The 13,631-nt window shown below is 42.9% G+C and overlaps 1 protein-coding gene across 6 annotated transcripts in view; it reads right to left on the bottom strand.

Moving 5' to 3' along the window:
• The window catches only part of MTA1 (metastasis associated 1), a 70,137-nt gene that overhangs the window by 50,189 nt on the left and 6,317 nt on the right, over positions 1 to 13,631 (bottom strand). For 5 of the 6 annotated variants that reach the window (XM_052666662.1, XM_052666661.1, XM_052666659.1 and 2 more), the window contains exons 2-3: positions 9,473 to 9,540; positions 7,040 to 7,133 (exon numbers count right to left, since the gene is read on the bottom strand). In XM_052666662.1, coding sequence (XP_052522622.1) covers positions 7,040 to 7,133; positions 9,473 to 9,540 — 162 coding nt within the window. Of the gene's footprint in view, positions 1 to 7,039; positions 7,134 to 9,472; positions 9,541 to 10,259; positions 10,297 to 13,631 lie in introns of those variants that run through there. The other variant, XM_052666660.1, reaches the window with a different exon arrangement.

Genomic DNA, 13,631 nt, shown 5'->3' on the forward strand with positions numbered 1-13,631 from the left:
TTAGCCTGGAGCCAGGATCCACCACCACAGGCTTCCAGCCATGCTATCTCCATCCAACCAGCTTTAAATGAATGCCAAAGCAAATACATGAAATCACACCCATATGGATACGCAACCGATCCAAAACATCTCTAGGCATTGTCCTCGTTAGAAGTAAATTATTGTCATGCTTTGTGTTCATTAGCAAGCATTCTGTCAATCGCATGAGACAAAGCTGCAGAAAACCAAAAGCTCCACGATGAAGGAAACCCCCAGATCTCCTCCTTCCCTACGAAATGAAGGCAGTGACTGCACTGTCCAAAAGCACAGCAAAGTTTCCCAGACTCGAGCAGGACGAGCTGTAATGTCTCATACCCCAACAGCAGAGCTCCGACTTTCCTGCTGCTGTGCTCTCAAAGAGCAGATCTGTGCCTGCAGCTTAATTCAACACTTGTTGCCAAGAAACATTTCTAGTCAGAAATGCATATAGGAACAGCTGTGATTCATACACTCGGAAGATTAGTTACCTCTAATCCTCATTGCCAGCCCAAAAGAAAGCAAACAGAAAGGAGAGAACATGCCATTTTACAAAACATTAAAGTTGCATTTAAATAGCCCACCATTATGCCAAAGGGGGGGGACAAAAACCAACGATATACCTTCCACACTCCTCATGATTTATCACTGTTTTACTGTCCTGGAACAGAGACCTGTGGTTTATAAGTCCCTCAGGTAAGCTGCTCCAGCAAGGAAGGGAAAAAGCAGTGTAATTAAACCCCACTGCAACATGCAGCAGCTCTTATAACGGCATGAGCCGTTCTGCAAACAGCAGCCACGTTACAATTTAGTATTTTTCTACACACTGGGACACAGACTCTACATTTATGCCCCAGTTTCATGGTTCTGCAGTTTATTTACTGAAGTGGATTCTGTTTTAGCTGAAAATTAATACTGTGGCTGCTGCCCTACACTATAAATACACCAGCAGCAATCCACAAGCAAGTCAGTAAGTTACCAGCTTGCCTGCTCAAAAACCAATGGAAAAGGCAATAATGCCTCCTGCACTTAGGAGAGGTTTTGGAAAATCAGAGTATGCACAGAGTAATGCAGGAAAAACACTAAGGAGCAGCTTAATACTTTAATACACTTAATGTCTTCAGTATACTTAGTAGCTGAGAGCTTTCAAAAATTACATGAAATGTATATTGAGGACTACGTGGTAGTCTTACCTACAAAGAAAACAAACCACTCAGCAAAACCAAGCTCATCTCTGGAGGTACATCCCTCAGGGAGGCTTGTCTTCCAACTCCTGTCTTATTTATATGCCTTGTGCTTGCAATGAAACAAGGAAGGTGGGACACACGAGTTTTCTTCTTAGGCCAGCTCTGCTACACGCAGCCTTTCAAAGGAGAAGGCACAATGCATTTTGACAAATGTGTTCTGAAGGAAAGAAACGCACCAGGAAGGCAGGACTGGAGTCATATAAAAAGTAGCTTCGATAAAACAGTAACTGAAACCACCTCAACACCTCATGTACTGCAAAGGTTTAAGTTGGGCTATAAACCGCAATGGGACTAATGCAGCCTAAGGCTTCAGGACAAGTGCAACACATCTGCACCTCAACCTCCTACAGCTCATGCTCTCAGCAAAGCAGACTTTAGGCTCCAGAATGGCAGCCCCTGAAAGACAAGGACAATAATCTTAGAAAGAAATAGTAATAACAATAATAAACTCCTTTCAGAAGCACTTGCCCACATTTACGACAGTACTGTGGAGCAAGTGATGAGAACACAGTAGGTGCAGTATATTGGGATTTCAACGATCTCGTAAAGCTTTGCTTCAAAATTAATCTCTCTGCTTGATAGATGCAGTCATGCGGATTTAAAACTAAACATTTAGGCTTAATATAAGCAGTAATATTTCAGCTATGCAAAAGTAGCCAGTGCAATGCTGCAAGGACTGTGTTAGATTAAGCATTATTTGATATCTGACTACAGAATAATTAATAGCACATTAAGAAAAGCTTGACAGTGACACAGTGGAAGCAAGAGACAGGCAGATTGGACACAAACAGCAAAGCTCATGTGAAAGCTAACATATATTGGGGAAAATAATTAGAAAGAGCAAACTGAGTTGGCAGGAGAAGCCCAAGAGGCAGAAATTGTAATTTAAAACGACCAGATATATGAGATGCGAAATTAAACATCAATATTTGCTAGATGTTAGAAAGAATAGCAGCTTGATACAGATCTGACAGCAGAGACACAACACACAGCTCTCGCTCTGCATTCTGGGCTTTACACAAGTTGCTACATGGCAGAACTCAGCACAAAGGGAAATGACACAGAAATAAGCGCTCAGTAGGATGCCCAGCTTGGAAGATGGGCAGGTCTGCAGTAACAGAAGAATGGAGGCTGGGGCTGGAGGTGTTCAAGAAACATCCAGATGTTGTACTGAGGGACATGGTTTACTGGTGATAGGTGGATGGTTGGACTGGATGATCTTAGAGGTCTTTCCAGCCTTGGCAATTCTATGATTCTAATTAGTTAGGGTGGTATCACTACATTTGAAATGTAGAAGTAAAAAGGAAGAAAAAGGGGCCAAAACATTGGGAAACTCAATGAAGCTGGGGGCACTGACCTGTTACAGTTCCTTCAGCAGGATGGAAGCTTCAACTAAGCAGCTCTGAAAGACATTCTACAATTCTACAGAAGATCCTTCTGTGTTGGAGGAAACCAATGCTGTGACAACAGATTCCCTTTTCCCAGGACCACTTCTAATGGTCCATACTAAGCCTTGGAACCTCATTTATTTTCTCTTTACCAAAACCCAAATATTGACTCGTAGCTATAAAAATGTGGTGGAATCTTCAACAAGTGGAACTCCTTACACCTTGACAGTTCAGGAGAAGTTGACCACAGTACCAAGCAAACATCTCATGACCCCTTCCAAGACTTACTGTGATCATCTGCTGCAACCATGGTCAACACTGCGGGAAGGGACAGAGCAAATAGGACCTGCTTTTAACACTTTCCTTCCTCACCACAACAGCGTTGGAAGAGGAAATCACAGTTTCCTCCTCTCAACAGCAGGCCCCAAAATGCCCATGCACAGATTAATGAACTTGGCTCGTTTTAAAACTTGCACGTGCAGATCAGGGAGAAAATGGGGGTAGAGGGTGTAAAATAGCCAAGAACTCATCAATGAAGCTGTCATCAAACTGCATTTACACTGGCTGGTGTCATCTAAAAATACTCAGCGGCCCCCCAAGTGTTTGGGCACACGGCTCTCACGCAGCTCACGGACTGATTGAGTAATGACACCTCATCACTGGGAGATGTTTATTTTTAGAAGATTCAGCACTTTGAAAAGCACGCTGCCATGCGTGCCTGGCGCCCAAACACCAGCTGATGAAAGCTGACCATAAGGCTGCCAAGCGCTGCCCGTGCCATTCGGTTTGCACCAGCTAAATGCCTCTCCAACTACCAACGTTGTGGTTTCACAATCAGGGCAAATATTTTGAATGAAGTGAAAGAACTGTTGCTGCAAGACGGAGAGCACGTAACTGGAGCCAGCCAGGGTGGGTGGTTAGGAGGGAGGACAGGAGGTCCCGTTCCTGCTGTTAGAAATAATTACTTAATTACAGAAGAAACTATAGGGAGAAAATACAGTCACAGCATCCAATTGTGGCTTGAGGAATAAACAATAAAACACAGAGCGCGGTTCTCTTCTATCAGGTTCTGCCTGTAATTTTGCCTGCATGCAATATTCTACCTTAAAGCACTACAAAGTCTTTGGGCAAGAGCATTAAATAGACTCCTACTGGCGAAGCAGGTTCATTTCACAATCAGGCAGAGAAATTCCCGAGAATAATTTGCGAGGTGATTAAAGAGGCTTATGAATAGAAAGTGCCAGCAATGTATGGAAGCCATTACAAAGCTGAAAGATTTATGGGGCAGCCTAGACAAGTTTGATATCGTGTGATAAAAATAGGAAGATGACAGATCAAATCCCGGGATCCGGTTGCATACATCAGGTACTCGTTCACAATAATAAACTACAGAACAAGCTGCTTCCTACTCATTTCTCTTCTTTATAAAGAACTATGAGAAAATACTGCATCCTCGGATTTCCAAATATCTGATGGATTGTACAGCTGAAGCATAAGAGCATAATTTTCTATTAAAAATATAACTTCACAACATTCCTTTCACAATCCCACCTCTTTCCTTCCTGCATTGAGAGAAACAGTACTACAGAATACACATATTTTCCCACTATTTGGTTATCTCACTGCACTGATCTCAAGAGTAGGCCTAAAATGAAGGCATCTTCACCTAAGACTGCGAATCCAGGAATGTCTGCAGTCAGAAAGCTCCATTAATCAGCTGAACAAAGGCAGTTAAAAGATCAGCGATGCAGATACGTACATCTACTGCAAATGCATCAAAATGAGGCAACAGGAGACTTTATGGAAACGAACTCAAAGCCAGTGACAGCCTTGAGTGTCTCTACTAGAATCTTAACATCCGCAGCATTGCATTTCATTACATCTCACGGGGTGTAATTTTTTTTCAGAGTAAAGAAGTGCTGCCCAAAAAGCATAATTATACTCTCTTCTCCCTCCTGAAGAACAGAATCCAGACAACAGCACATCTGTGTAAATGGAAGTCATTGAGCAGAAATCTTATCCTGCACCAAAAGGAAAAACTGTAGTGACTAAAGAAGTTTACAGTAAGAAGGAGCCTCAGAAACTCTATTGCTGGAATTATCGTATAGAATATTCTTTTTGTCTTTCAAACAGATATGGAAATGAACAATGAATTGTTTGTTTACGTTAAAAAACCCCTTCCTTTTCAATCTCTACAAGAAATCAGTCTTTGCAAGCTGAAAGAGCATTTATGAGAGTTGAAAGGAAGGTTTTTCATTTTCAGCCTCAGACTCACATGTCTTTGAATCGTTCCTACCTGCTTCCTGTACTAAATCTAGTCAAGTGAGGCGCAGACCAAGGAATCAATAGTCATGTTGTTCATGGCAAAGCTCCTATTAAGCTTCAGTATTCTTGGAAAAAATGAATAGAGCTGCACTGAAGAGATAGCAGAAAAGCTTTGCCTGCTGCCACAGCTTTGCAGCACAGCTAAATCTCAACTCAACGCCACATGACTTTTCCCAATGCACAGTTTTACTAGTGCAACAGAGGGATTTATGTGGACTTGAATATAGAACAGAAAATATTTGTATTCATCAAAAAGGGGCTAGTTTTGATGCATTATTCCCCAACAGCTTACAGTGCTGGGAACACCTGCAGACACTAAATTCATTGCCACAACTAAATACCAGACATAATGAATCCCCCCACAACCCAGCCAGATCCATACTATATACACATCACAGTCTACTCGTACATCTGTTATGAAGCACATTAAAAGACAAAGGTACTCAGCAGCCAAATCATAATTATGACATGCCCAGATCAGATTGGTCATTCTTCCTCATCTCTGTGCCCATGGGAGAGCCTGGAAATAGAAGGACTGATAAGGCTGCCCATACTTCTTGCTAAATTTTAGCAATCTGAGCTATACATCTCACATACTCCATTATTTACAATCCCAATCAATTTATTTACTGTGCCTGCTTACATCCCCACACTTTCAACATGTTTGTGTTGGCACCATTTTAATTAATGCTGCTTCCATTACCTAGCAAGGATGAGATGGGAGGGATGCTGAGCTGGCAGACGAAGGTGTAGTGAATGTAAATCTGATCCCCACTGGTAACTACAGTGGAATCAAACAGGTTGCAAGGACTCTAATTAAATGTGCTACATCACACATCATGTGATACGTTGCACTGTTTCTTCCCTACACATGGGATGGATACTCCTCTTGAAAGCAGAGGAACGCACCATGCTCTTCCCTTCCCAAGTTCAGAATGCACACATCTACAGCAGCTTCTGTTATTCCTTTTGCTGTTGTCGATTTGTTTTTTGAACTGAATGTCCTTGCAATCCTTACAGGTTTACATGGGCAAACACATGAACGATACACACTATCTTTGTATGCACATGTCAGTATTCTCAAACTGCTTCTATAGTAGAAGAGTTGTGACACTAAGTTCTTGTTTAGAAAGAAACTTCCATCTCTGCTCAGCTGTCTCACAAGTCCCATCTTGACAGTGTACATGGAGTAAATTAACACAATGCTCTGTAAAATAATAAAGTCAATACATACAAGAAGAGGAGGCCAAGCTAGGGTAGCAGGAACTCTGAACTGTATTAAGTATCATGACATTCCTTATTCATTTTGAAAAAAGCAGAAATTACAGATAGTACTTAAAAAAAAAAAGTTTTAAACGTTCAAGTCTCAAGCCTAGACATTGTTTTTTTCCTAACAAAAGGAGCTGAGCTATCCAAAATAGAGATAGAATGTCCTAAAACCCAGTGCTTTAAAATTTATTTACTCAGCACATTCAGAGGAAATCTATATCAACTCAAAAAATATATATATATATATATATGTGTGTGTGTGTTTCAAATAAATATATATATATAAAATATATATATATACACACGACTAACATTGAAATTTAAAGACAACTCCTGCTAGCCAAGTTTCAAGTTGGCCACATTTCAAAAGCTGATTTCCTAGGACCAGGCTATTTGACTTACTCTTTAAAGCAAAGTGGGTTTTTTGTTACTGTTGTTTTGTTTTGCTTTACAAACAGCGCCTGGAGAAGTAATACAAGAAAGAATATTTTCTCTCTCGTTTCAGAAGTTAGGAAATCCACTTTCAGGAAGCCAATAAGATGCCTTTATTCAGTCCCAACTGATTTTATTCAGCCCCAAACTTATGCTCCCCCACCATGATAACTAAGCTGTACCCAATCAAGGTTTTAAGGAAGTACGGCAGCGAAAAAGAAGTCAGCCAAACCAGCAATGCAATTTGCTTAAGGTGAATACAGGGAAATTACGTTTTAAAATGACAATATTTATAATTGCAACAAAATTCTACCCTAGTTTGGAAATTTTGCACAGAAGCAACATGAGCACAAACAAGCTTACTTGCATGTTTATCTGCCAATACAATAAGTGTACTTGAAATGTCTCTTCTTCTGTAGAAACACACCACCTTTGCTTCCACGTTTCCATTGGCAGTCTGAAAAAGAAAAAAAAAAGAACACAATTCAAAACGTGAACTGCATGCACAGAACTAGAACACTTCAGAAACTGCCAGGAATTTTGCCACAAGGGCTGCACAGGATCACCATCCAGCACCCTTCAGCTGGGCAGCCTATCTGAAACACTCTCTCCAGTGTGATCCATTCTGGAGTAGGGAAGTGGGGACGGCCCTTCACTCCTAACTGTTTCTGCAGGATTGCCACTTTAAGCAGCTACAGGTTTTTTAAGGGGTGACAAGTCACTTACCTGCAGTTACAGCACACCACATGGCTACTTTTCGGGGGCAATGCCTGCATTTAGCAGAACACGAAAGCATTTTTAAAATCCTAACAAGATTCACTGTGAAACACAACAACAGAATGGAAGTTTAGGCTGTTGTCCAAACTCAGCAGGACAGCAGAAAAGCAAGAAAGAACCCAGTTGTTATTGCTCTCACAAAATGACTTCCATAGGTTTCCTTTCCCTTTCAGGGCTGCTGAGATAAAGAATGACCACCACAATCATTCCAAAAGGAGAACAAAGGAAGCTGCATCCTGCCACAGACTGTACACCAGGAACAGTATACAGAGAAGTTCAAATGTTTGAATGACTTGGGATTTTTTCTTTTAAAGTCTAAAAACAAGATAGGTGATGATTTTCTTGTACGATGATAACTGCTGAACTGCGGAACCGGCTTTAGGCAAACTAAAGGAAGCACACCTACTGCTTTGTAACAGACCCAGCCAACCTATTGTTTCTAAAATAAACCAATAAATAATGAAAATGCAACGTAAAAGAGTTGTATCCTGCTATTGAAGAGCCCTTGAAAACCAGAGTGATGGCACAGATAAGAAACTAGAAGACTGAGATATGAATTCCCCCACTGGAAGCCTCCAAAAAAAAAAAGACAGACAGTGGACCTGCAATCTGTTCACAAGGAAACAAAAAGCAGAACTGAAATACACGCTTGCTGCTAACATGCAAATAGAGGAAAAGGTTGCTCTCTTATTATAAAACATATACACACAGGAAAAAAAGACAACAGAATATATATATATGCATATTTCCACTCACATCCTCCCAGTTTTTGGTGCAGAGCATGTAGAATTTTTTATAAACTAGAACTTTTAAATTGTGATGAAATACAAATGCAGGAGTCATCTTGTAGCTGTGTGTTAACAAAGTAGAATCATCCATTTCAGTTAGTCACCTAGGTTTGGTTGACACTCAGTAAAAACAGCAACTCAAATAGTACTCATTTCAGCCTGAAAGACCCAAGCCAAAGAGCAGGTCAGAGAAACCACAACTCAGGAAAGAGTTGCACCAAGATGAGAGAACCAAGATGAAAGTACCACACGTTCTTTTGTCAAACCTGGGGCAGGAGAGGTAAAAAGAGGGAGGAAAAGAAAAGAGACAAAAGGGCATGAAGGGGCACAAGAAACCTCTGCACACTTTCCTACAAAGTGGGGAACATATCTGCACCCTGAAATATGGAATACAGCCTGTACTGGTAACACACTGCTATGGATCCATGGGGAACATGTAAAGGAAGTTCCTATTACTTCCTTAATGGAAAACAATCAACAATGAAAAGAAGGATGCTTTAAACTTCAGTTTCTTTGTCATGTTGATGCATTTTCTCTTCCAAATAACTTTTAGGAAGGCCTGTCTTCCCATCACTGATGGCTGAAGAAAATGCCCTATTTTTAATCAGTTAATTCAATTTCATCACCAAAACAGCAACGTTACATTCCTGTAAAACACACACTGGTATTAAGCCTCAAAAAGGCACGTTTTGGTCACACTTTATGCCTTCAGCACAGAACTTCCACCTCAGATAAATTGGTAAAATTTCAGCATCAAAGACTGTTTGAGGGCTTCCCACACACAACCCATCACATCTGCTTTTTAGATCCAATGGAATCAGGCAAATAAAATAACACATTGGCCCAAAGGATGAATAAAGAAGACAAAGTCTGAGGAAGCAGATAATGGCTTCTTGTTGAGTTAGTTCCCATTAAGAAATATCAAATGACAAAGCTCTCCATCCTCTGCCCAAGCTGTTACTTATTATGTAGAACATGACCATGGCACACAGGGGAAGAAGGGCTGGAACCCCATGGCTGGGTACAATCACCTTTAGAACGACCTGCAGCTGATGCTCTGCCCTTTCCCATCAAGGGAGAACAATCTAGCAGGTCTGAAAGCATCCCAGAGAATGATCACAACAGAAGTATTTTTAAGTTACTAACTACCAGAGATTTATTTTGACTTCAATCAAATCAAACAATCACTAGATCAATTAATATCAGAGATTCAATGATGAAGGTCATTTACCTTATTGAGTTCTTCTATTCTTCGTATCAAATACGGGTTACTCGATGAATTTTCAAAGTAGACGTAATCTGACAAAAAGAAGAAAGATTCTTTAAAATATGAGCTGCTAAAAAATAAACGAAACCCCCACGTATCAAGCTGTTAAAGACACCATACCAGGCTCATTTCTCGACACAAGCAAAAGGTTCCCATTAAGTCCCTGATTTTGAGCACAGAAATACAAAAATCCATGCCACGCACTGGTGCGAGCTGAAAGTCAGAAACTGCCTGCCTAGAGCTCTACTGCCTGCCTTTACAATGCCAACTTCTTTCTCCCTCTGATCAGACCATTCGCTTGGATCACACTGATTTTTTACCCACTTCCCCCTCTTTCTCACCACCATTGCTACCCCTCATCCTCCTCCCCAGCTCAGCTCTGCTGTACTGCTCTGCTCGATTCATACACACAAACTTCTCCATTCTTTCTCTCTCAGCTCTTCCTCTCCTTCCTGTTCTTTTACACCTATATTTCCCCAGAATAACCTCAACAGAACTCAGTACAGTAAGCCACACGAGTCAGTAACGCTTAAGAGTTCTAAGCAGGAGAAACATTTGAATTAGCAAGGCAGCGCTTTCAAGAAATGAAAGATAAAAACCATATGCACCAAGTGAACAGCTCGGTATTGCCAAGCTCCAAGCCTGAACACTCCTTTTTATAGACAGAGAAGCTCAAGAGCCCTGAGTGGCGTGGGCCTCCACAAGCAGGCACCAGCATGGGCCAAGGAAGCGAGGAGCAGGCCCAGCTCACCTCTGCTCCCCACAGCAGCCATCCTTGCAACTCTTGGCCTGCTGCAGCTCTCCCATGCATCCACATGTGAGAAGATTACTTCAAAGATAACACCAGCAAATATCAGACCATTTCCCCTCAGATGTCTCAGTACACAACAACCACAGCCCCCGGGCTTGACTCAGGTAATCCTCTAAAAGGAACATATCAGCAAGACCCGCCACTGCTAAGTGGGTGCTTGGCCATGCGGTCTTTTGCAAAGGGAGACAACTGCTTAAGCTGTTAGCTTCTGTCTTTCTAAAATGCAAAGCAATGGCAGCCTTCCTCTGCCTCAAAGGGCAGACAGGTCAGCACAGAGAGAGGAGGGGGACAGAGACAGAATTAACAAGCCTCTACGTGGCAGGAAGACGCTTGTGTTTTTAGCCCTACCGGGGAACAGGAAGGAAAGAGTACACTGGATAAAAAAGTCTAGGAACAGAAAAGTCGTGGCTGATAAAGAGCAAAGCAACACGTGACTGCCATTAGCAGTCTTGTGTGGTATGGAATGCTGTGTCACTGGGCTGAAGCAGTGACTGATGAGCAGGGCAGCAGCACAAGGCTGCTGCAAGCAACTATAAGCAAGAACTCTCACACAGCTAGCATCAATACTTACATCCCTAGAACTACTCCAAAAGACTCTAATGTTTTTCTCAAGATGGGATCATATGCAACGTACAGTCCAGATACTGGACTGCCAAGCTAGGATATGATCTAGAGACCACAGAAGCTGGAAATATTCTGCAAAGGCAGCAAAACAATCATTCTGAATTAGCAACAAATGTAACAGACTTTATGCTCACACATGCTTATAAGGCATGGCTGCAAAGCCGTTTGCCTCGTGCCCTCTTTGTGTCTGCTGATAAATCTGCACAGGTCCAAGGAGAAGAAAATAAGGGGGCACTGCAATAGAACACACACTGTCTAGAGGTCATACATTTATAAGATTAGCCGCGTCTGAGCTACCTAATAACCTTACAGGCTTTCAGGTGATCAAGTTGCAAAAACGCCCAAAAGTATTTTTATCCTTCCCAACTCGCATTAGCTTTGGAGGCTCCGTGTGCTTTGAGAGGATGGGCCTCACCAAGCATTCCCTGCAGGAGAACCAGGGAGGCCGCAGTCAATTTCAGGCCATTTTCTTTAGGTAAGCTCCAGTTCTCCAATGTATTTGGCAGGCTGGGCCTGAAGCTGTCAATCACTTTGCATTTTGGGCAGTACAACCCGCTGTGGTGCCCGTTTGTGTGGCAGAGGACGGGGAAGCCAAGCTGCTGGCAGCAGCCCCGCAGCAGCCAGGGCCACTCTGCTCCTGGCTGCTGCCTCAGCATCCTCTTGCTGAGCCATAACCCGAGGAAACGTTTGGTTACAGAACAGATACAGTTTCAAAAGTGAAAGCCTTACAGCACAGTGCTGTCATTACAGGAAGCACAAAGCTGAAAGACCTGTTTGTGCTGCGGAAAGGATTAGGAGACCCAATGCACCCAGCAGTGTGCAGCAATCAGCTGATTTACAACAAATCACACGTCAAAGTTACACCTATAGAAAATCTTCATCAGCAATGCAGCACGACAAGCTGCTTTTCCCCTCCTGGAGGGCGTGCAGGTGGTGTGACAGGGGTGTCTGCGCAGTCCTGAGCCCGCAGGGATTCACTGGGAAGACACCGCCCTCAACATTAAACACGCCAGCTTATCGCCCCTGTGCCAAGCGTGCTGGTGGTGAACAAGCGTGCAGCCCCTCCTGATCCTATCTGCTCTGATAATATACTTTAAAGCACCTAAAAATGACTTTGAAGATGTGTGCGTACAAGGGTATATGGTATGCTCGGCCCAGCTTCCCCTTGTCCAAGAAAAACCATGACTTAAAGAAGGCTGAAGCTGCCCAGGACACGAGGCAGGATACGTGCAGCTGGGCTTCATTCTGTAAAATAAAGGCTCTACACCACCACAATCAAATTCCAAGCACGCATCCCTCTACACACACATGCAGAGGCAGCTCAAGATTGCTTTGTACTCAAGGAAGCTGAGCCTCACGTATTCACAAGGCATGGCAGAAGTCCACGTTCTCAGTTTCACACTAACTTCTCCTCTGTTGCCAGCAATAGAACAGCGCATGATGCCACTCCAGCCTCCAGCAGCGAGAAGAAAACGTGGCTAATTCACCAATGCTGAAGTACATGTTGCCAAGGCCTCACAAAACATGCACCTGTACATGATGAGCAGAAGCTAAGAGGCAGAGCAAACAGAAAGGCTGTGCCTATGCACTATCACAGAGCCAAGGTGGTTCATCTGCCCCAGGTTCACTAACTCATCTCCTTGTGCTTCAGCTCTCATTTCTTTTGGTGGGTTGTCTTGGAGAAGGTGATCAAAGCCATGAGTACCAGGAGCAGGCTTTTATCTCCCAAGCTATAGAGTGCTCAAGAAGCAAGGATGATGTACACTCCCATGTGGTAAATAAGGCGTTTTGTGTCAAATTTCCTCAGAACTGAAGAACTTGGCTGCAGGGGCAGCCAAACTAACTTGCTTTTTGGAGATGAAAGCCACACCTCAGTCTTCCTCACCTGCTGCCAAAGATCCAGGGTCAGTACTCCCAAAGCGTAACCAATCTGTGGCAAGGCCCATACAACAGCCCCACACATCATGCACAACAGAAGAGCTGACACCAGCCTTCCTCATTCACAGACACTGAAAATCAACCAACCAAACCAGCCACTCGGAAGGACTTGTAATGGTTATGGACAAAAGTGAGGTGTTCCCTACTGAGCTCCTTGCTCATGGTAAGAAATTTCCCTACCCTGCTGGAGCAGAATGCATCTAAGTTAAGGACACACAACTTGCTTGGACGAACAGACAGCTGCTTTAACTCCAAAGCATGAAGGGATTTGGAACCTCCCAAAGGTCTTCTGTTCTTTGTTCTCTGTCATGTCAAAGAAGGGGGGGAGAAAATTCCCATCATATCTTTTTTCCTTTCTTTGTCTGATCCTCAGTGAAACGAGGTTCATGCAGCCCCATTAGCCATGCATTTGTTCTTCCCTCCCATTTGTTAAATCTCAAACATTTTGCAGAGGAACAGAAGTCTCAAAGATAATTAAGTTCTGATCATGGATGCCTATCTTAAAAACAGAGATACTAAACGCTACAAGATAAGTGAGCAAGGTGAGGCAGACACTCAGAGGCACTAAATGCCTCCCAGTGCAGAGGCAATTAATACTTGATTTTAAGCAACTCCCCAGAGGCTCCACAGCATGAGGGGGAGTTATCAAAGCACCTGCTTCCTTCTGTGTCCCCCAACACCACTGCTGTCACCGCAGGTCCTGGCCTCAATCAGCTTCCAATTGACTCACTGTAGGCAAGTACTTTCCCC

The sequence above is a fragment of the Tympanuchus pallidicinctus genome, unplaced genomic scaffold, assembly GCF_026119805.1.
Source record: "Tympanuchus pallidicinctus isolate F22 unplaced genomic scaffold, pur_lepc_1.0 scaffold7, whole genome shotgun sequence".
Classification (NCBI taxonomy): Eukaryota; Metazoa; Chordata; class Aves; order Galliformes; family Phasianidae; genus Tympanuchus; species Tympanuchus pallidicinctus.